General features: G+C 40.5%; 3 protein-coding genes across 3 annotated transcripts; 1 reads left to right on the forward strand and 2 right to left on the reverse strand.

The window, feature by feature from the left end:
- Positions 1-1,695: 1,695 nt before the first annotated feature.
- Positions 1,696-7,592, reverse strand: itm2ca (integral membrane protein 2Ca). Its single transcript, XM_077611571.1, has 6 exons — positions 7,358-7,592; positions 5,167-5,319; positions 4,860-5,048; positions 3,816-3,926; positions 3,015-3,165; positions 1,696-2,611 (listed from the first exon to the last, which is right to left on the reverse strand). Exons 1-6 carry the CDS (start codon positions 7,439-7,441, stop codon positions 2,520-2,522), a joined length of 780 nt encoding a protein of 259 aa, XP_077467697.1. The 5' UTR covers positions 7,442-7,592; the 3' UTR covers positions 1,696-2,519.
- Positions 7,593-8,176: 584 nt separating this feature from the next.
- cab39 (calcium binding protein 39) lies at positions 8,177-17,397 on the reverse strand. Its single transcript, XM_077611849.1, has 9 exons — positions 17,195-17,397; positions 12,761-12,916; positions 12,483-12,647; positions 11,821-11,939; positions 11,446-11,614; positions 10,927-10,986; positions 10,633-10,698; positions 10,278-10,421; positions 8,177-10,054 (listed from the first exon to the last, which is right to left on the reverse strand). The coding sequence occupies exons 2-9, from the start codon at positions 12,872-12,874 to the stop codon at positions 9,866-9,868; spliced, it is 1,026 nt and encodes a 341-aa protein (XP_077467975.1). The 5' UTR covers positions 12,875-12,916; positions 17,195-17,397; the 3' UTR covers positions 8,177-9,865.
- A 2,485-nt stretch (positions 17,398-19,882) lies between these two features.
- Positions 19,883-21,945, forward strand: her8.2 (hairy-related 8.2). Its single transcript, XM_077611814.1, has 4 exons — positions 19,883-19,964; positions 20,067-20,162; positions 20,247-20,325; positions 20,564-21,945. The coding sequence occupies exons 1-4, from the start codon at positions 19,902-19,904 to the stop codon at positions 20,911-20,913; spliced, it is 588 nt and encodes a 195-aa protein (XP_077467940.1). The 5' UTR covers positions 19,883-19,901; the 3' UTR covers positions 20,914-21,945.
- The last annotated feature ends 1,764 nt before the right edge of the window (positions 21,946-23,709 follow it).

Below are 23,709 nucleotides of genomic sequence, written 5' to 3' on the forward strand. Positions count from 1 at the left end.
ACTCCATCATCTATCCTTTCTAATAAACGAGTGTTCAGATTTATTTGCCAACAAATCACAATATTAATAAATTTATTATCCCTGAACTGCAGAGCCTAAAATCAGGCCCAAAGATTGAGTGGTTAGTATGTCGCCCTCATTGTTCTGAGATCGAGGGTTCAATCCCAGGTTCAGACCGTCCTGTGTGGAGTTTGCATGTTCCCCCTGTTCCTGTGTGAGTATTCTCCGGATAAGGGTTTCATTCGACATCCTAAAACATGCAGGATAAGCGGTTCAGAAATTGAGTTAATTAATTAATGAGATGTAAGCATCTGCATTTAATTTTTAACATTGCAAAAATGGTTTCTAGTATTGCACTGCCCACCACAACCATTACACCGGGGTCCATCCAAACAGCAAAGACAGCTGAGATTTGATTATCACGACTATCTCAGAAGATTTTCTAGGATTTATATGTCGCTTTAATATGTCGCCATCTCAGAACTATTAATTTGAATATGGCATCAACTCACATACGTATGTGTCTCTTGATTACATCTTACAAGTGCCTATATTAACAAAGCTGGATAAGAGTTGCTTGCAGTGTATAAAGCGAAGAAATACAGTCTTCAATTTTATAAGCAGTGCATATTCTTTTTGATTTATCGCATTCTGTAAATAAACTGGCCAGAGTGAGATTGTATTTTTGGTCTCCTAATTAGAATTGTAGTACGTGGCTTGAAGCACACCATCAAGTGCTTTCCTCTCTTCCAATAACAAGATGGCAATAATTTCGTGGTCCACCAGTCCCATGCAATTATATTTTTGGTTTATTCAACCAACAGAATTACCAGTAAATATGAAATATTGATTTAGGGCACTTCTTTAATTGTGTATTAAAATAAATAATTTATAAATGGAACATTTTCAGGAATAGGAGAGCCTCATTTAAGTGTGCCATTGTCAGCATCTTGTCCAGACAGAACAGCTTGCTTATGTGTGGGGGTGCGGTTGCTTGATTGACATCGATACGTAGCTCAACGGTGACCTCTGCTGGTCAAGATGAAGCATTGCCCAATTTAGTCATAGTTTAGAAAAAATGATTAAAAAATTACAAATATTGATTTAAAAGGGGGGAAAACAGGAAATTTAATATACATCTATACTATTCATTTTAATTTGATCCTAAAACAGAAAGTCGGCACTCATGATTTACTTTCCCGGGCCACACGAAATGATGCGGCGGGCCAGATTTGGCCCCCGGGCCGTCACTTTGACACATGTTCTAGTCCAATGTCAACCATCCATACCACTCAGGTGGACTTAAACAGGACTTGTTTGTGTCCCTTAAGTCTGACGCAAACATGGAGAATCAATTCAGTTCAGTTACTATCAGATACCATCTGGAACGAACTCACAGTAAAGAAAGGTTTTGGAATTTTTAAAATAAGGTTGAAGACTCAGCTGTTAAATGCTGTCTTTGTTTGCTGTTCATCATACATACTTACATTCTATTAACATGTGCACTGAGAAGGAAGTGCTGCATTGTCTCTCGGGGGAAAGGGAAGTAAATGATGTAGTGTGATGTAATGTTAATTATAAGCAGTGTCGGGAACATTTGTCGCTCCAGTTTCAAATATAGAGCTGCTTAATCATTGCATATGATTCCAATGCAGTTCTTAAACATTCAGGTCAAGAATATATAAGCCAAAAAAAGACTTTTTGAGCTTTATTCACAGACAAGATTTGATAAGCAGATATGTACAGAAAAAAAGAATTGACTTAACATCAAATAATATGCACCCATCCGTTATAGTATTAATAACATTAGTCCAGTCTTTGAGTTTGGACTAAGGCCTTACAGATATTACAAAAGAGTTCATCTAACAACTAAAACATGCAAGGAGGGAAACTGTTACAACATACTATTAAATGATTGATAAATGCATTATTTTCAATATATGACATAAAAAAATGATGGGCATTTATTATATTCATGGCTTTTGACTTCTTTGAGGGTGGAGGGAGGCCACACCCAATAATGCCCTGCGATGTTATTTTTGTTACATAGTTCCGCTTTTACTAACAAAGAGAAAATGGCACACGTAGGAGCAAAAATCCAAGCAAATAGTCATCAGTAGTTTGAGTATATAGAGATAGAGAAGCGTTGTGATGATGAAAGAAGAATTTCACATTTTGTACCTCTAAACACTCAGAAGATGTCTCCAGACTAGGAGAAGAAAGAAAGGTCACTTTGACAACACGAGGAGAGGAGATTCATCTCCCCTAACGACAGTAACCAGGGTAGAACTCTCACAGGGCAGAAGCCAAAAGGCTTGGCTACATTGAAATCCTGTGAGAGAACCTGCATTTTATTGCATCATATGTTGGCACAGATAATTGCAAGAGCGGAAAAAAAGCAGGAGGCGGAGATATAACGTCAAATGCGGGGGTAAAGTGCAAACAGGACAAATCCACAGGGTGCTACAGTAGCTGGTGAGGTGACAGGGGATGTGGCATGACACCTGTGACCATCCTGCTCACACTTCATTGCAGATAACCGTCTCTACCACAAATGTATTCTCAAAGTGACGAATGCGGTGACAGTCTTGTGCCTCTCGCTTGGCGATGCCTGAGAGAGAAAAGTGGTGAGAAACATATGATTAAAAACATACGATCACATTTCAAAATGGAGCCAATGACTGCTGCGTACATATTGGCTATGGGATCACCTGTCTTAACCCTTTGACTGGCTAAAGCACATTTTTGTGAAAATTTAAAAAAATAACAAAAATGTACTAATATCACATATTTTTTGGACTTTTTCCGGCTTTTAAACTCCAAAAAGTTTTCATTTCTCAAGAAAAAAAATAAATAAATATATGAATTATCTCAGAAAGCTAATGTTGGTAGATTTGCATAGGAAATGGTCTCCACAACATCAGAAAATTAAGCAAAAGAAGGGCTTAGAACCTTCATGTGTTATACGTAAAATGCAATTTTACGGAAGCATAAATCCTCAAATAAGTACTCACGTCTGCGGGAGACCCGGCGATTCAAGCGGTATGTGTCCTTCCCGTTGCAAAGGCGGTAGATGAAGGGTCCCAGCTGACGCATGTTGTGCACTTTGCCGGTCACCACCATTTCTTCGTGGATGATGTAGGTCTGAGGCAAGTATGTGCCTTTCTACAAGACCCCAAATCATACAGTAAGTAGAGTGTTGCTACTGCCACAATGAAGTTTCCCCGAATACGGGATGAATAAAGTTATCCAATCCAATCCAATCACTTTTGTGGAATGTGGAAATCTACACCAGAAACTGTTCAAATTCACACGCCCCTTGGCGGAATTGTCGGTGAGTGTGAAGCAGCTAGTGTCAGACATTAGTGCAATTCATTTTCTTCAAAGTCAGAATAAAAAAAAACGCACAAAGATTTGAAGGGGGTTGTAACTGGTAGCCACAGCTTGACTGCCATGAGAATATTGTGACTGGACTCAATAGCCACTGAGTGTGCTTACTTCTTCTATCGCTCATTTATCTCCACCCAAAAAAATCCCACTATCAGCAATTTAACACTAGATTGTTTTCTGTCTTTGTCAAATATATTCCATCTAATGAGAAAGAAACATTTATGGGAAATATGACATCAAGGCTGACATCACCATTACAAATAACTTCACCAATATGAGAAGTGACAACACAAGTGAAATAACACAATCATTTAATGTTACATACTAATTAGTGTCTGGCCTGACTGTTCCCACTCGTTCATTTAAATGTGAGTAACCTAGGAGTCTACCTATTGATATTGGCATCAAAATAGTTTTTGCCTTACCTTGACATTGATGAGCAGCTCCCACAGGTTGCGAGGGGGCATCACAATGGTGGTGTTTAGCTCAATCACATAGCATTTGTCCAGAGCAATATCATGGTAAGCGGTCAATCCCTGCAAAACACAGCTGCTTACGACAAATAACAATAAAACAATAAATAGCTAAAGACTGCTTACAAAAGCTTCATATTTTAGTGATGCTGGCAACGGGCCTCTGGTAATAAATATGCACAAATGCTATTCTCAACATGGGGAGAATTCTAACAACTCTAAGACTAAGTTGAAAATATTTGTAACACCTCCTAATACAAATGACAGCGGGAGGTCCAATTTAAAGGCTTTTGGAAAATAGGCATTATAAAAATTGATAGTCTTTGCGTAGATATAAATAAATAAAATAAATAAATAAGTCTACTATATAAAGTGAGATTCTTATATCGACATGCAAATACTTAAACATTAAACCAGATGTGTCAAAGTGGTGACCCCGGGGCCAAATCTGGCCCGCCGCATCATTTTGTGTGGCCCAGGAAAGTAAATCATGAGTGCCGACTTTCTGTTTTAGGATCAGATTAAAATGAAGAGTATAGATGTATATTACATTTCCTGATTTTCCCCCTTTTAAATCAATAATTGTATTTTTTAAATAATTGTTTTCTGTGCTTTTAGTTCAAAAATCATTTTGAAAAATCTAAAAATATATAAAGAAAGCTAAAACAAACATTGTTTTAGATCTATAAAAAAACTGAATATTCAGGGCTTTTAATTCAGTTCTTTTAATCCATTTACATAAAAAAAAATCTAAATATTATATCTAAAATGGTCCGGCCCACGTGAAATCAAGTTGACGTTAACGCGGCCCGCGAACCAACCCGAGTCTGACACCCTTGCGTTAAACCATGCAACTGATCTTTTTACTAGAAGAAACAAACACTAAGGTAAAGTATGATATATACAACATAAATCATGCTTTTTGAGCAGGTATTCTGTCAATTCAGGTGTTTTGTCACAACTCTAATTCATAGTGCAAATCAAATTTCTGCTCACTCTGTGGAAATCGTGGATTATATCAGCAGGATCGCTTCCTCCAAAATGAGGCACAGGAACAGTGATCTTCTCGTAGTTATCAGCCAAGTATATGCCCACGTTTTCCGCCAGCTCTTGTCGCCCACGCAGCGGTGCGTACACAGAGTCCTCGTAAACCACCTTGCAATGGAACATGTTCTCCTCTGGGGCCTGTTTTCAACCACATGAATGGCAGGAAAAGTCGTGAAAGGTCGATTTTCATTTGAAAATCTAGTTTCCTTCTCCAAATGCACGTTGCTCAATAACAACAGATTAAAGGGTAACTTACATGAGGTATAAAATAGTAGCGGTACACGTAGATGGAGGCGAAAACCAGACCGGCCATGAAGACAACCAGGCCAAACGTCAGGCAGCATAGCCCGTTAAGAGGCGACTTCTTGGGACGCAATGGTAGTACAAGTTCATCCTCTTCCTCCTCCTCCTGGAAATACAACATACATATTTCAATTTGCAGCACACTTGCAGCCATTAAACAGGTTCCAACTCACTGAACTACTGTGGCCTCCGCCATAATCAGAGGTCAGAAGAATAGATTCATTTACAGTTGGTATTTTAGACTGCTTTGACATAATTATGAGAGTCTGATGCGACAAAATGCACTTATTTTAGCCTATCTAATGTTACTCATGTTGCAAGGATCATTAGAAATGAAGCAAGTACTTGGCGGAGAGAAACCAGCCTGCGAGTGTAAATCCAGCATGGACGCCTCCAGTCTCGCAGGCCATCTGCCTCCCATCCATTGTTGGCGAAGTGTCACTATGTAGTAGCTAGCTCTGCGCTTGTAATGATGACTAAGACATAATACTGCTGAATTTCTGCTGGTGTGGAGCAATATAAAGGCAAATGTAACTAAGTAATAGACAGCCAGTCCACACAGTGTAAATGAATTGAACATCTAGCGTTGTCAATGGCAGGCATGGAGTTGAAATGTTCATCATTTTAATGCTAGTTATTTTTGCTTTTTATTCGAAACAACAACAAAAAACAAACACGGGGTAGGGGGATTTCCAAATATTACTTTATAGTAATTTATTCATTTTCTGAACTGCTTATCCTCACAAGGGTCACGTTGGGTGCTAGAGTTTATCCCAGCCAATTACGGGCACCAGGTGGTGGACACCCAAAATGAGTGGCCAGCCAATCGCAGTAAATAACAGGTAATACTTCAAATCTTCACTTATAACAAATGTTATTTGTAATTTATGCTATTTTATTCATGATCAACTTTTGATTGCTGTTGTGTGCCAGACGCAGTGTATTGTTTTTATTCATTTTACTGTGATTTTTATTAACATTTTACCAATTCATATGTGGCCCGTCGGCTGAGTGGTTAGCGCGTCAGCCTCACAGTTCAATCCAGGTCGACCCTCCTGTGTAGAGTTTGCATGTTCTCCCCGGGCCTGCGTGGGTTTTCTCCGGGTACTCTGGTTTCCTCCCACATTGCAAAGACAGGGTAGGCTGATTGAACACTCAAAATTGCCCACAGGTATGAGTGTGAGTGTGAATAGTTCGTCTCCTCGTGTCAGAAGTCAGCTGGGATAGGCTCCAGCACCCCCCTTGTGAGGATAAGCGGTTCATAAAATGAATGAATGATTCATATGTAAATAAATAATTGGTCATGGAAAAAAATCTAACTGAGACCTGGTACACTAGAACCATAGAAAATGCTAATACTGTGGCCTATAGGAGCCCAAAATTGAGGTCCACTCACATGTCTAAGGACCCCAAAATCGTCACTTGGGATGAAGGGTTAAAACTGGTTCCTCCACTTTGAATGGGAACATTTGGACAGTCTGGGCGCGCGAGAACAAGGACACAACTGTGCAAGTGTTAACACATTCTGCTACCCGCAGTTCCTTTGTGTTCTCTCATCCCACAGAGATGGAGATTTGGGATTTCACACCAGCTGAGAGCGTGACACGCCACGAGGCCCCCCTTCGTCTCCCCGGACGCTCGGCACGATTGCAAAAAGGCACACAAAAAAAGCAACATTTCCCGTCCATCGCCACCTTGCAATCTGAGAAGGAAATGTGACGACAACGAACTGACGACATCCTTCCATGAACACTTTAATTATGATCCTGCATGCAGATGCATCTGCCATCTTGGCAGAAAAAAACACTGCTGCATTTCTGGAATCTCATTGTAGTGGGATGCAGTTTTATAGGTTATTTACGGGACAATCCTTGCAAACCGGGTCAGGCTGTAATTTATAAATGTATAGAACGCACTGTCGTGCTCTAATTCAGCATGTTATCGCGAGAAGAATAAAATAAGGTAGCTGAAATGAAGCGTATTGTTCAGAAGAAGCCGTGACAACAGAGACAGGTTTTGTTTTCAATCAAATGGCGATCGAGTGTCGTGTCAAGCTCCAATTTAGATGAGGGAAAATATTCATAACAAAGAAAACATCATCCAAAAGAGCAGAACAGAGCCCCGATACATGAATTCGAACTCACCATCGGATGGGGAATGAGGATTTCGCCTTTGCCACCATCGTTCTCTTTCTGCCCCGCGACAGGCTGGAAAGTGATCTTCACCATCTTTCGGTGTTTTTTTTATGACAAGACTGCTTTTGTCTCTGTTCTTGTTCTGGAGCTCGAGCGCGTTGAGATCCTGTCCGCAAACCTTCACCTTTCGGGAGGGCCAACCTCACTCACTCGCTACTTGCTGTTGCTCTCTCCACCGGAAGTGGGCGTTTCCTTTCATTCTTAACTCACCCCTGCTGGTGATCATTTTTTTCAGTGTCTTGACGGAAATAGACGTCCAATTCAGTTTAGGCTTGCATAGTCAAACATTTTTGTCATTTTCTGAACCGCTTCATCCTCACAAGGGTCACAGGTGGTGCTGGAGCCTATCCCAGCTGACTCCAGGCCAGGGGCGGGTGACAACCAATCACAGGGCACGAAGAAACAGACAAATATTCACACTCAAAATCATACCTAGGGGCAATTTAGAGTGTCCGGCAAGCCTACCATATATACATGCCTTTAAAATGTGGAAGGAAAGCAGAGTACCCGCAGGAAATCCACGCAGGCCCGGGGAGAACACAGCTGGATTTGAACCCAGGACCCGAGAACTGAGGCCGAGGCTCCAGCCACTCATCCGCCTTGTCAAGTCAAACATGAGACATTTTATTAATCTTCCTATAAGCAAATCATTTCTACATGCTACTGTTAGGGACAAAAAAAATCTGGTTTCAGAGCCTAACTTGGCACTTGCTGAATTTTGGATGGAAAAATACTGTGAGGAGAGAGAAAAAAAATAAGGCATTTTATTTATTTCAAACTTTTATTTCGTTTTATCATTCGGCTCAGGAACTTTGACACTTCTGAAAGCACCCGCAGGTTGAACGCTGAAGTTGGTTTCAAAAGCTGCATACAAGTAGAGTTCAATGCGACGTTTCAAAGATGTAGAATGAACAATTCCAGTACAACACCATTAGTACAGCATCATGCACAGCCAGTTTAGGAACATGCATGTTCAATGTGCATGGAGGAGCTGGACTCTGAGCAGTGCTGTGGCCTGCCCTATTCTTATTCTTACTTGTTTGAATCTCTAAATATGGTTTCCATTATGTGGACTACGTCAACTCACAGCAAATCTGTTCATAAGTTGGTCTAAGTACCACAAGGGCAAACCATAATGCCCAAAGTAAACTCCTAGCCACAAATGTGTAGCATTATTGTACTGGAATTATATTCCATTAAACGACTCCAAAATAAAGTGGGATTAGGAAAGCTACCTAAGTTCTGCTAAGTTTATCACAAAAGCACTTCCCAAGAACCAAGTCAATAGCTCGCTTAGGATGAGGTGAATAGAAATCTTTCATATTTAGAGGTGAGGATGCATTGGTGTCCTCGTTTTGATTTCGCAGTTAAGTAATTAAGCAGGCAAATGGCTTTTCCTTTAATGCTCTACTGATCTCAACCTTCCTTTCCTCCCCAGAAGTAATGTTAGAACCACCCAACCAGCAAGGTAATGACAAAACAGAACAACAGACGCCCTTCTGATATTTAAGTTAGGTAAGAGAAAACCCAGCAATCATTTCAGCAGTAAAACGTAAAAACAATGACACCTCTCTCTCTCTCTCGGTTCAGAAATTTCATTACCATTCACCAGAAACTTTACATTTAAGGTAAATACAAATAATATATTCCTATGTTAAGGTTACCCCCCTCCCCCCCAAAAAAGGCATATGTACATATTCTCCCTGTCCAAGAAAATGGAGGAAGGACTTTGGGGCTTTCACTAGATGCGTCTCTCTCCATTCACTCGTGTATATTCAGTGCTGGGTCATTTAACAACGCACACGTGTGTCACAGCATCCGAATTCTCCCCACACATCGGATTGAATAAAGGCATATAGATGCATGTGCATGTCAGTCGAACCACTGAGCATGGCAGCCAGGCCGCCGGCCGGTCCGCGGCAGGGCCGTCGTCGGGTACAGACGCCAATCTGTCACCTCCCAAGGCATGCAGCAAACACCGCCGTATTTCTCGTACCATTTCCATTGCAAAGCTTTGAGGCCATATCTTTCAAAGTATGAATCTGTAGGTGTTACACAAGTAACAAGTGTTCAGTAGGACTGAAATTTTGACTTGCCCGGTGTATCTCAAGTGATAAGTTTGCATGTTCGCTGACATTTGTTAATGAAGGACGAGTGTGTAATTGGACCTTATGTGGTTATAGGGCAAATGAAAGCAACAGCATCTACTGTTTTCTTTTTAACCAAAAAAAGTAAGGATGGGGGCAGGGGAATGTAAAAAAAAATGTCATCGAAGTCCTGGAGATTGGCCGACAACTGAAATGCTTGTTTTTTGTAGCTTTTAAGTTTGTTTCCCTGTAACATGTTCAGAAACCAGAACAAGAGCAGCTGATGGATCCATTAAGCAGGTATTAGGCGGTCAAGAAATGATAACCCCCCCACCCCCCAGACCCCCATCCGTGTCCTTGGTATCCTGCCTCAGGCCTCTTGTGGGGCGGGCCTCTTGAGGTCCCGGATTTGTTTGACCAGGTAGGTCTTTTCATCATTGAACTGTTCGTCCTCTGTTCTGTCGTTCTGGAACTTGCTGAGGAACTCGATGAGCTTGGCTTGGTTCTTCAGTAAGATGTCTAGAATGGGCTGCGTCTTGTTAGGGTTGGCCACAAACACCTGGAGGCACAGGAGGAAGAAAACCACAAAGGTGGTGCTGTGTAAAGTAATAACATCTTGTGGAACTCACATATTATTTTGTGTTATTAAAAAAATAAGTTAATAAATCAGGCATCGCATAGTGCTTAGCTTTGTAACTAATTTCCTACTGCATTGTCAAATAATAGATATCAGACGGTGTTGCCTGTAAAATTGTTTTTCGTTCCGCTCTCAAGTGCTTTACCTTAAAAACATGGAACGCCTCAAATTGAATGTTGCGGCTCTTGTCGCGTAGCAAATTCATCATGAGCTTCAGATTTTCTGGCTTGCTGATGTATTTGGTCATGATGCTGAAGTTGTGCCGGTCAAGGAGCAACTCTCCTAGTAGCTGTTGTTTGGAGGGAGAAATCGAATAACAATTTATACATTTTATAAAGAGGTTTGCATACTTGTAAGAAAAGACTGACGACAAGGATTGTTCATCCTTGTGGGTGGTGTGAACAAAGACCTGAAGGGTCTTTTATTGAGTAAAAAAAACAGTTTATCTGTTAAAAACGATATTGAACCTGTCCATTGTGTCTTATTTTCCATGCTCTTACCTTGAGAGACTGCCTTTTTGTCACGTAGTTTTCAGAGTGGAGTAACTTCTCGTATTCGCTAAAGAACTGCAAGAGGAGAAATTGTATATGAGCTCAGTGAGGCAAGAAAGATCTAATAGACAACTTGAGACAGAATAAAAAAGTAAAAGATGGATAAAAAACCTAAGACCATATGAGCAGCTACATAAAACTTGAACAATAAATCTGCAGATTCCCTCAATAATGATGCCTGTTATAATTCACCTGAATAAATAGCAGACACCATGAACACACAAACAAAATGGGCACACTTACTCTGTCATAATGTTGCTCAAGAAACTCTGCACTCAGTAGCTTGTGTCTTGTGAGAAGGTCCTACAATCAACATAGCAACATATTAAATAAAAAACACACATTTGAACTTTACACACATCAAAATATCCTTTACTGATCAACTTAAACCATAAAGTTTGAATAACGATAGGGTACTGTGGGACAGCTGCATTTATAGAAACGATCAAGAACTGTACATTGATTTTGTCAAGCTTTCCAATAAATGACTGAATATATTAAAGGATATAGCAATAGTTGCTCAACTAAAAGAGTTTTATGCCATTGGTGTAATCATGGACCAACTAAGACTGAGTTCATTAGTAAAGTGTCTGGAAAGGACACAAAAGCAGATAATATAATAAGATGAGCTGTAATTGCAAGACTGATACAAAAACAGTGGTCTCTTCTTTGTTATTGAAATCATTATTCAATGTATGGCGCAGATTTCTGTTGTTGTGACAATATTTAATAAATTAAACAATTTCACATGTAAAAACTTACTTTGAAAGTGGCAAATGCATCTGAGGCAATGTCAAACGTGGACATCTCCACATATCTGAAGAAGTCATAAAATTGCTCTGACCACATTGTGATTTTGGCCAGAGGTTCATGTCGGATGCACTCTCTCAACATGATCCCACAGTTTAGGGCAATTTCTGGAGACTCGTATCTGCACAGCACAGCAACAGGCTCAGTGAACACAGAATACTTGCCCAGCCAATTCGTGTAAAGCACACTTGAAAATCACTATCTACTGCAGGCTGAAGGCTGTCTTCTACTGACTAACTGCTAATCTTTAATTTCACAATTAATTAACCAGTGCTGATACAAAAGAATCAGGCCCCAAAATGGATAGTGGAAGAAAATTTCTCCTACCCTTTTAGCAACATAAAAAGTATGTTCTGCTGGGTACAAAGGTACTCCACTGTGGGTGTCCGTGTACCAATCTGACGTCTCAAGATGTTGTTAAAGATCTGAGCCACATCTTTCTTGCCCTATGTGGGAAAAAATACACAATTACCTGATAAGACACTGTACAATAAAGACATTTTCATACCAATAACAAGATTGGAGTCAGGGTTTAAGGCAACATGGTCACATCTTTTTATGTTTTTCACAAGTAGAAATGAAGCAATGACAGCAAGTAATGGTGAAAACGAAATAATCAGTAACAGATTTCACAACACAGACACTTCTGACACAACTTGCATGAATAAGAAGGAAGTGCAAAGATCGTTTCTGCTATTGCTTGCGGCACAAACATGGGGATTCACTCGGGTAATTGCCAACAATTTCCCAACGCCTTGACTTGACTCATATCATTTTCATGACAAAAAGTCATGAGAGAAAATCATTTCGCAAACAAACATTCCCACCCATTCATGTTATAAGGCATCTTCTGCCATCTAGTGGTGTTGTAAAATGACTCAATGTCTAACTATAAAAGCAAGTATACTTAGCTATCACTTACATACACGTGCACACACTGTACATAGACGGGGGACTTGGCTTTCTCATGTTTACCAATAACGTCTTACCTCAAAGTCAATAAGCTGCAGATCTGCTATCAGTGTGCTGAGCAAGCCGCTATTGTAGAGCTCTTGAGCGAGTTGGGCCACTGCTTCAGTCTGGGGCTCTTTCTCATTTGTCCCATAAAGGATTTCTTTCATGGCCACCAGACTCTTTGACACCTCTTCTGTGGCCTAAACATATAAATGTGTGTGTGATTAATTACTCAGTCATGAATTAATGTAGTGAATATATGCGACTGGAAAACACCAAAGTGAAACAAGTGCAATACTTAAATGAAGCCTACCTTTTCAGCCTTTTTGTCCGAGATATCGTGCTTTTCAAGCACCGTCATGCTGTCCTTGAGGTTCTTGACAATGTCAGTCGGCGACTTGTGGGACTTGCCAAAAGGGAACGGCATGGCGGTGGGTTACCACGAGAAACTGGGCAGTGTGTGGTCCACCTAAGTTTTCAGATGTTAAGATGGAACTGAAGTTAGAAAGGCTTCCTTTAATACACTAACCTAGACCAGGGTGATATGACAAAAATTGTTCCTGGGTTAAATATAAAAATAGCTCCTTTGTTCCAGTGAACTCAAAATGTCGTGTTGAGTGTGCAGCAGTAAAACAAACAAACGGGTCCAAATTGCTTCTTTGAGCTCCAATATTAGTAAAATTTTGTTAAACTCATTTGAGGAAATAGCTTTGATCATATATATATAGATTGGTACAACGTCCACCACAAATTTTAGGAAACAAGCTCAAAAACACAAAACCTTGAATACAGTAGTAATGGCAATAAAAATGTGAACTGTCAGTACTAACCGTTTTAAATGTTGAAAAATCAATACAATAAAAAAATAGTAATGTTTAATGCCTATCGCATATTATAATGATTATCTGTCTTTTGTCTATGGCAATTTTAAACAACAGTTTGTTCTAATCAGCACGTTAAAGTAACCAGATTTGCATTCAAAGCTTTAAAATCTCAATCTCAATATTGCATCATCTTGGTTGCTCTTTGAGCCAATTAATGCAATGTAGAATATTGCAAGCCACAATTTGATTTAAACTGGGCTGTAATGAAAGGACAGATTATGAAATTCCTAAATTGCTCAATACTTTATTTTGAGAAGTATTGCTCTTAACTTTAGGACAATTTACTGGTGCAGCTGTTCACAAAATGGTAAACCTCACCCATCCTTGCTTGTGAACAACAGGGCTATTTAGAGAAGCTCCTACAATTTACAACTATGACACTTCCTATTATCCAGCCAATTTTCTCTTTTTTTGGAATGGGCCAAGTAGTTGTTTTGAAACCTTTTGTTGTTGAAAAGAATTTGAAAAATCATATTCTCTTCGTATTTATGATTTACACAAAAATAGTTCAAAAACAGTTAAATTTTGAGTTTGTAATACCACTACAGTTCCCATTAATTTTGCCGGAACAATATCTTCCTACTGAAACCTGAAGCATGTGACCAAAGACGCACAGAACAAACAGCTGTGACAACCATATCTCACACTTGCTGGTTCACGTTAGCTACAAAACAAGGTGTCTTATCTACATTGGCTAACCCACCCAGTTACTTAAGACTCACTACAGAGAAAGGTTTTCAGCAAATGACGCACGATGGCAACACATATCGTTATTGTAAATGTTAAAAGAAGCTGATAGGTGACCAAAATAGATAATGTCAGTCAAGTCAGATAACAAACAATATATTATATAAAAATTGCGTCAAAGCATGACTCATAGTCAATGTAACTCCGTGCAGGATCACTGGGAATAGAAATGTGTGGATGACCACAATTCAATGAAGTATTTTCCAATAATTCATGAAGCGTTATCTGTTATATACCTGTCCCAAATGTCAATAACATCCATACTGCAACATAAAAGTAACTAATGAGAGCAAGTACCATAGAATTATTTTGAACAAATGTCAACATGTCTAATTATTAACTGATTACTACTACTATTACTAACTATTAGTACTTGTGCGTGATTTTAAGAATTAAGACTATATTGAAGCTGCATAATTATTTATTTAATTAATATTAATTATGGAATGATTGGGTTGTCTTTGTCTCTGTGAGGCTTGCAAGTCTTGCTGTTTGGTTAACGCGGCTTTTTCCATTTGTTTGAATGCATTGCTCAAGAACAAGTTGGAAGAGGAGGGACAAGGAAAAAGTAATTGTTTACTCTGAAACAGACGACGGAATTCCTAGCATGCCTTGCAGCACCCTTTTGTATTGCGTTAAAATAATCAGGTGTTTTATTGTTTTCTTGGCTTCCATTTGCTGGCTGATTCAATTTACAACCATTATAATCAATGAGTGTGATACACAGCCGGCGTTTGAAATGCGTCTTTGTTGCTTCGGTGGTGGAAGAAAATACACAAAGCTGCAAGTGATAATGGGACCAAGGTTTAACTTAAAAAGTTCTTTTGGATTCACATTAGACAACATGGATGATAAAAAAAAGTGATTCATGGTCCAAAACGATATATATTTTATCGCCAGATACATCCTTTTTTAACACGAATTGTAAGAATATCGCCCAAAAATGGAGTCACCATAACCGTACCAATGAAAGTGGATGATATATTGATTAATTTAATTGTTCATATTAAAATAAATCCGGCTAAATGATGCAGTTTGGATGAATGCAAAAATAAGGGTGTATGCTTTAATGTGTTTGATTGTTGCACGAGATAAAGAGCATGAAAGAGCATTGCTGAGAAATTTTGTTTTTTTCATCAGGGAGGGCATTTAGAAAATAAGTTTGCATGGAATGCGGCTTTTTCTATACGCAGCCAATAGTTTGCATGCAATGTGGTTGTTTCTATACACTGCCCAACTCATGTAATGTCACACGTTGACCTTGCATGACCCTCGATGATATCCCAAGCGCTCAGCTCGTCGACGTGATAGCTCGGACCCAAAGGTCGATGTATGCATGCGTTCTTGACGCGTCAAAGGGCGCAAATGCTGCACGTAAGTGTGACGTATCTGGTCTAACTCCAGGGTTTGAGAATTCTCAGGCACACCATGATTTATCATGGAAGCAAGGAGTGTTTTGTTGACTGTTAGTTAGAATGAAGTGGTTCATTTCTTTTCACTTGTTGCGTGGCAATAAAAGCAAATCACTGTTCATATCACAACACAAAGGCTACAAGCATTGGTTTCAACAAGATTGGCCACGAGGTTGCTTAATGTCACATCGTTAATAATCTGGTTCCACTCAAGTTTGCCAGGTGGTCAAATCCGTCTTTCACACAAGCTAATGCTTGTTAACATATCCCCAAGCAGCCATTCTGCTCCTGACCTGCTTCAGTAAGAGTGACGCAAATAGGAAGGCATCACATATGGCAGGTTCCATCAGCTGCTGCAATAACGGCTACGGGTCATGTTAGTCATCAAACACCAAACTTATTCACAAGAAGAAAGCACACCTAAGAGTAAGAAAATAAAGTAATTTGGCCCAATTATGACTGCACAAACAATGTAAACCTGGAAACATCTGAATGAAAATTAGATCCACAACAAGAAATGTATTGTATTGTCTGTCAAGACAGCTTCATTTTTATTTAAAAATAATTTGCTCTGATGTATTATTGTGTTGCATAATATTAGGAGAAACATCAATTTAATTTAAAAAAGCATAATTATCCTGTATTTTTTTTACCAATCAGGGTAAGATTTCACACAATGGCTTGTTCTGAGGTTGCTAATGAATTGAACAAATAAAATGCATCTCTTTTAACTGATTGTTTTGAATTGACAGCGCGAGATGTCACATCCATTTGAACAGGGAGGTCAGGCATATTACAGTTCAAACGCATTCAATGACATTCACACGTGCTCATATAATGCCAGCCATTCAATTCCAATGTATTTGGACGTCCATCTTCGCCAGTGAAAGAGTCCATAACAATCCATTTCTCCGCGAACAGTGTTGTAAACTGAACTGCAATGATTTATTCGAGAATTTTATTGTACGTGCGGCTCTGTGAAAAGGTTAATGAAAACAAAGGAGCGATAATAAATGAAAGCTAAGGGCCCATTTAGCAGCTGGGAACATGACGGTGAGCACCTCCCATCTGGGTTCAGCCATGCCTGCTTTGTGATGGTCGACAGCCTGCCAACTTTGCCTTCCACAGCCACAATCCATATTTATTCATCAAGTGGCAAAGACACAAACATCAGTGACATCCATCCCAAAATACACCGAATCATCTGCGAAGCAATGCGGCCTATTAAGCTTCAATCACAGCTCATCAAACTGCTGGCTTAGGAGGGAGTGCGTGCGTATGTTGTAGCGTGTCGTCAAGGTGGGCAGGGTGCAGAGGGGGGTTTGACAGTCCGCCTGCTTTTATACCATTTTTACTCCTTGTACGTGAATAAAAACACTCGCGGTGTGGAAAAAAAATGCATTGTGTTGGTTGATTCTGTTACCGTAGGCCAACCATTTAAGGGGGCGAGTTAGCTTAGCATGGCTAGGCCTTTGCAAGGTCTCCGCACGACAGCTTGCACAATCAAGCCCATGCTTGACTTCAACAACATTACGCTAAAAACTATGTCAAACCATCCCCGGCGTCACCAGGTCGGATGTCAATATGATGTCAATTTGAAAGCGTGGAGCGAGCTACCTTGTCGGACTTCAGCTGTTAAGCAGCGTCGGCGTATAATAATAATGCCTACAAATGTAAATAGTCAATACTGGAAGTGCGGATTACCTCGTGAATAGCGTTTTCACTTGGTTCCACCAATTCGTCACGTCGGTAAAAGGCAACGCAGGCCCTCCTCGGAACAAAACGTGCTTTGTTTTCCTGCGTAGTCGTCCCCCCTTGTTTGTACTGTAGATTGTTGTATATGGTCACTGGTTCCCCGGTGCTCCTGCTGTCTGGTAACATTAGCAGAACCGCCGCTGTCACCGTCCTCTGGCCGTCTGGTGCATTGCAGCCTATGTGGACGTTTGGCCGCTAGAGGGCGCGCCGAACTAGTCATCAAAAGTATTCTCAGCTTTATGTATAGCCACTTATAATAATAGATTGGTACTATTGAAAAAGATTGTTGTCAAAGTAGAACAGGGCTGTCTAGTGACCTGTGTGCACTTTGCAGGTTCTCCCAGTGCCTGTGTTTTTTCGGGGTACTCCAGTTTCCTCCCACATCACAAAAGATGCATAGTAATCTGATTAAATGCTCCAAATTGCATCTAGGTATGAATGTGTGCGTGAATGAAAATGAATAATGAAAAACAAAATCTAAAAGCTAAATGTGTACATTCTTCCCGTGTGTCCGTCTATTTGTCACTGGGCTGGCAACTGATTGAGGGTGTAACCCGCCCATAATTAGCTGGGGTAGGCTCCAGCACCCCCACGCCCATCATGGATATAAGCGTCTCAGTAGGTAATAAATGATAAGAAATACTTGTGAACATGACAAGGAAAATCAGTGGTGAAAATGGTTTCAAGTACTCATGGATGAATGGATAGATGAATGAATTGACTTGTTTATCTCCTTGTCCAGAATTATAGATCTGAATGCCTTTTAATGATGTAACAGTTTTATTGTGCCACAAGCGAGTTTGGTATATTCTCTTTGCTGTTGTTTATGTTGTGTTGTTTATTGATAAAATGCAGCTGAACAGAAAAGTGTCTAAGACAGCACATAATGAGAACATGTGGACTTGGGATACAGGATGGCATTACTTAATTTCCTGCAGGGGCAAACTGCATACATACACTTATTAACTAAACCATTGTACAGGAATAGGTTTGCATAATGAAATGTTTTGTGGAAACGACAGTTGTACTGTGCGTTGTATATCCCATTAAATAACACAATAGAAAAGCAATATACTGCTTCTCTGTCAAATATATGTGCTTATCGGTCGCACCTAACAAATTTTATGGAGAAAAAAAACCTATATTTGTTTGAATACCACAAGCCGCACTGGCCTATAAGCAGCAGTAGTCCACATTGTACTTTAAGAGTTTTACACCAAAAGACATGCAACTCACTATCCTGTAAAAATCCATTAATAAACCACACTGGACCATAAGTCACAGGGTCTCAAGAGAGTACACTACACTGTGCTGCTTTGTTGAATATCCATATTTTTCAATACGTTTAAAGAGACCAAAACTAGGCTGAAGTGAATATATTAGGATTTTTAGATAAAAACAGAAATAGTAAATTACAAGTAATTCCGTTTGATGCCATCTCAAGGGTAAATCACGATATAGCCCAGTGCTCTGGACTGGTCATCTTGCCAGAGGCACCTCCCTTCTCCAACCTCACCGTCCAAACTCTCTGGGGGTCATTACTCCCCTCATGCTGATTAGGTCTGCATGAATACAAGCCTTTGTTTGCCTTCTGTTCCCACGACCCAACATTCGTCTGGCAGTCGCGTGGCTCTAGTGCACGGGCCCTCCCTTCAAGCAACCCAGAGATGGTTGGGCGCCTGGTCAAACTGACATCTGCTCAGTAAAAATGGTCAGGAGCAGATGCTAGACTCAAAAAACACAGAGTGGTCAATAAGCCCTTCATTAAACAAAAGGCACACTGCAGGTATGTTAATGATTCATCCCTATGAAGACACTTTATCATCATTTCAAAAGAACTGGGGACTGCAGCAATAACTTAATTAAGAAGAAGAATTCTTTAATTATCCCACCAGAGAAAATTACATGACATCTTTTGTTAATTAAATTAATTATTAGTCAAAGCCAAAGTCCCTGAGTGAATAGAGTAGAAAAAGTGCCCAGAGAAAACTCACTGGTACCCAAATTTTAATGTTGTTGTACTTTTTCCCCCCTTTAACCTCCTAGGACCTGGCGTCCACATGTGTGAACATCACATTTTTGGTTGTCATAAGACTACAATGTTAAATTTTGGACCACAGGGGCTTGGCGTCCACTTATGATGTGGACATCTTTTTCCTCAGAAACTACATCATGTAAAGTCTATCCACATCCAATTCCAGCTAATTTACAGCTGATTTGTCAACATTTTATTTTTCTCAGTCTATGGCCTTTGGGATTGGAGTCAAACCCTCCCCTTGCAGGTGTAACGTTGCTGCTGCAAAGAAAGGCTGATGGGCTCCCAGGGCAAAAACATGGTAATTGCACACTCTTGTTCAACTCTAGGACAACAGGAAACTACACTTTTCATGGGTGGAGGCCTGCAAGGGAGTGCATGGTTTCAGGGCGGACATCTGTTGCTCATGCAGCCCCCCAACCCCACCACCTCTCCACCCTGGTTCTCTTGGTAAGTCTTTTGAATGGAGGCAGTGACCTGGCAGTCTTGACCGTGTGTGGGAAAATCCCACACCCAAAGAGTTTCTGCATTCACATGCTAATTGTGTTTGTATAAATAGGAGGGACATAGCGTGCCGAGGGCCCTAGAGACACACTGAGATTCGTAGGGGAGACTTCTAGTATGACTGCTTCATCTATGGCGCACACTGGAGGAAAACACCACAGTGCAAAAGAAGAGAGGAAGGTAATGTACAATTGAATATATTCTTAAGACCATTTCAGAATTTTGTTCCTTTCCTGTCACACCACTTAATCAACGTTGTGTTTTTTTTCCTATCCATGACAGATTCGGAAGCCTCTAATTGAGAGGAAACGCCGCGAGCGAATAAACAACTGTTTGGATCAGCTGAAGGAGACTGTGATCTGTGCCTTCAGACTTGATGTGAGTGTTCCACATGTTTCAACTCCAACACAACGGCTGAGGCGCAATTACATTCATTAAAGAAAACATATTCTCTCTCAACAGCAATCCAAACTTGAAAAGGCTGACATACTTGAGATGACAGTGAAACATTTGCAAAATATCCAGATGAATAAACTCAATGGTAAGAAAACTTTGCCAGATTATGATGGAATGTGCTTCCTGTAGTACGTCTTTAAGTAGAAAAAATAGGATAATTTTCTAATTAATATTATAATTGATGGGAATGAATATTCATATTGAAGCTAAATTTTCACACGTTACACATAAAACCTTTATGAGCATCTTCTTGGGAGACACCTCTTATAGTCTCCCACCAGGGAGCGCTAAGACATTCGTTAACCAGCCGTCCTCCCTTCCAGACCCTGTGGAGGACAAGCAAAAATACAGTAAAGGATACATCCAGTGTATGCACGAAGTACAGAGCACACTTCTGACCTGTGACTGGATGGATAAAACTCTTGGCTCCCGCCTGCTCAACCATCTCCTCAGGTCTTTACCGAGAACTTCTGAAGAACACACCCGACAGCCTCCATTGAAGAATGATGGCCCGACTTCAGTCTGTCAAGGAAGCATACCTCCATCCACATCTGTCAGAAGAGATATCAGGCAGCATCCCACCTGCCACGTTTCTGGAATCGCCGGACCTCAAGAGAGAGATGCGCAACACGATTCTCAATTTAGGATACTGGAGATGTGGAGACCTTGGTGAAGCTCGCAGTTCAATCCGCATGCTGTTCACCGACCTGTGTTATGTATCTCATAGATATGCTGCTCAGAAGGAAAACAAACTGGAGCAGTATTGTTCCAGGCATTATTGTTTTAGACATTCTATACTAATTCTACAAATAGCCTTGCTCAGTACTTCCCTTCTGAAGTTGACTCCTCGTAGCCTACATTGTAAGAGGCCCTTATTAATCTTTCAAGTATTTATTGTATTAACCATTCTATTTATTTGCTATTTCAATGTATCCTATTCATTCTTCCACTTTCTTGGCATTGCCTAGATCTTTTTCTTACCTTTATGCTATATTAATATCAGTGATAATAAAAATATTATTTACTGAGGGTCCCCTGACTGCATAAATTAATGATTTTATTTGTGATTTTCTGGAATGTGATCATAATGCTAAGGGTTAGTAAACTACAGTCAATTATTAAAAGTATGAGGGACTGTTTGTGTAATGCCTCAAGAATATTTCAAATGTTTGCTGCAATGTGTTATTCGGAATTCCACTGCAACATTAGACCAGAATATAATATATATAGGCGGCCCGGCGGCTCAAGTGGTTAGCACGTCCGCCTCACAGCTCTGGGGTCCTGGGTTCAAATTCAGGTCGGTCCACCTGTGTGGAATTTGCATGTTCTCCTGGGGCCTGTGAGGGTTTTCTCCGGGTACTCTGGTTTCTTCCCACATTTCAAAAACATGCATGGTAGGCTGATCGGACACTCTAAATTGCCCCTAGGTATCAGTGTTAGTGTGAATGGTTGTTTGTCTCCTTGTGCCCTGCGATTGGCTGGCCACCGATTCAAGGTGCCCCCTGCCCCTGGCCCGAAGTCAGCTGGGATAGGCTCCAGCACCCCCCATGACCCTATTGAGGATAAAGCAGTTCAGAAAATGAATGAATGAACGGAACAGTTTGTAATCTTCTGCATGTTGTATGTAAGTATAAGAAATTGTTTCTTGGTTGCTCTTTCTGGATTGCCATGCTGATTCTTTTCCTAATAAAGACGTGAAATACAATGGTCATTTTGGCTGTGGCTTCACAACACTTTATTTTTGGATGGACCTGAGTTAGGACAGTCAATCTGTAGTCTAATTGGCTTGATTAGCCCACAGCTTTCTTTGGCATTGAGACACATCTTGGCTGGCAGTCTGTAAGTTACCGCCCACAAAAAAAAGAGCCCAGCTCTAATTGATGTCACATTCGTCCCAAATTAGCACGTTCTTATTATTTTTTTCCCATGATGATAGTTCTCAGAAATTCTAGTGTGGTATATTCAGATTTTTTTTTAGCACCATGTTTTGACATTAAACAATCTAAACTAAACTTGTCTATCCCTTTAATTTTACTGACAAGGGTAACCAGACGAGAAACAGGTGGGTAACACAAGAGGCAGAGGAAGATTTGATTGGTCTGGACACATAAGGAGCATGCACAAACAGGTGATGTGAATTGGAAATGACACAGCAGAAACACACTAAAAAAACCAAGACGAATGAAACCAAAATAAAACAAGGCCTGGGAACAAACAAGATTGAAACAAAAACAAAACACGCCCAAAACACAAACCATTACAGTATGTACTGCACACACATAAAGGAGATCATCTGTGGCTATTTTTCTCATCTCATCTCATTTTCTGAACCGCTTTATCCTCAATAAGGGGGTGCTGGAGCCAAACCCAGCTGTCTCCAGGCCATCGCAGGGCACAAGGAGATGGACAACCATGCACACTCACACTCATACCTAGGGACAATTTAAAGTGTCCAATCAGCCTACCATGCATGTTTTTGGAACGTGGGAGGAAACCAGAGTATTTGGAGGAAACCCACGCAGGCCCGGTTAGAACATGCAAACTCCACACAGGTGAATCGACCTGGACTTGGACCCAGGATCCGAGAGCTGTGAGGCCGACGCGCTAACCACCGGGCCGCCGTATCTATTTTTGTATGCATGAAATTTAAACAGTGCTCTCTACTAAAAGTCAGAGTGACACCATTGACACCATTACTCACCTTTAGTTGTATATTGTCCTCTATTGGAGAAGGGTGTGCTGCGTGATTACTTGGTAATGAAATAAACAGAAGCTACATACAGATTGTCACTATAACCCTGGGCTGGAGAACAAGTTAGATTTAAAGATCAAAAACTGTGAGAGTCAAAGCGCCACACCACTCTGTGACCTGCCAAAACAGACAGACAGTCACAGAAAAACACAATTTAAACCATATTATTCCCCATAACACTATATTCTTCATTTTAATTTGACCCTAAAACAGAAAGTCCGCACTCATGATTTACTTTCCCAGGCCACACAAAGTGATGCGGCGGGCCAGATTTGGCCCCCGGGCCGCCACTTTGACACGTGAATTAGAGTGTGTTTTAAGAGAGAAGAAAAATAACAGAAACATGAAACGAGGCAAAGAGCCACAGTATATACAAAATATGATAAGAAACAAAGAGCCGCATTTTGGCCGGGAGCCGCATGCGGCTCAAGAGCCGCGCGTTCGCCACCTGCTATAAGCTATGACTTACTTCATCGCTCCTGCAATTTAATTTTCTTGACATTTTGTTCTAAAATGTACTTCTACTTCCACTTGATATAAATGTATCAGAAAGAAAGCAATACTAAGTCATTGGCTGGACAAAGACAACCAATGCCATTCATCAATGGGATTTCAAAGCTGTACATATGGCCTATTCTCCTTCATTATGGTCGTTATGAGTGCCCCCCTTCATGGAGCCAGGCTGCGGGAGACAGAGGGGGATGCCTAGTCCCTCAT

Source organism: Stigmatopora argus, chromosome 10 (genome assembly GCF_051989625.1).
Source record: "Stigmatopora argus isolate UIUO_Sarg chromosome 10, RoL_Sarg_1.0, whole genome shotgun sequence".
NCBI lineage: Eukaryota > Metazoa > Chordata > Actinopteri > Syngnathiformes > Syngnathidae > Stigmatopora > Stigmatopora argus.

Bases quoted from the DNA above. Each gene is read 5' to 3' on its own strand.
- itm2ca (XM_077611571.1), bottom strand. From the start codon at position 7,441: ATGGTGAAGATCACTTTCCAGCCTGTCGCGGGGCAGAAAGAGAACGAT. The intron at 5,049-5,166 runs GTAAGTTACCCT...GGTTGAAAACAG, and splicing joins GCTACTATTTTATACCTCAT to GCCCCAGAGGAGAACATGTT. The intron at 2,612-3,014 runs GTGAGTACTTAT...TTTCTCTCTCAG, and splicing joins TCGCCGGGTCTCCCGCAGAC to GCATCGCCAAGCGAGAGGCA.
- cab39 (XM_077611849.1), bottom strand. From the start codon at position 12,874: ATGCCGTTCCCTTTTGGCAAGTCCCACAAGTCGCCGACTGACATTGTC. The intron at 12,648-12,760 runs GTAGGCTTCATT...TTATATGTTTAG, and splicing joins CGGACAAAAAGGCTGAAAAG to GCCACAGAAGAGGTGTCAAA. The intron at 10,422-10,632 runs GTAAGAGCATGG...TCCAAACAACAG, and splicing joins CAAAAAGGCAGTCTCTCAAG to CTACTAGGAGAGTTGCTCCT.
- her8.2 (XM_077611814.1), top strand. From the start codon at position 19,902: ATGACTGCTTCATCTATGGCGCACACTGGAGGAAAACACCACAGTGCA. The intron at 19,965-20,066 runs GTAATGTACAAT...TATCCATGACAG, and splicing joins GTGCAAAAGAAGAGAGGAAG to ATTCGGAAGCCTCTAATTGA. The intron at 20,163-20,246 runs GTGAGTGTTCCA...CTCTCTCAACAG, and splicing joins TCTGTGCCTTCAGACTTGAT to CAATCCAAACTTGAAAAGGC.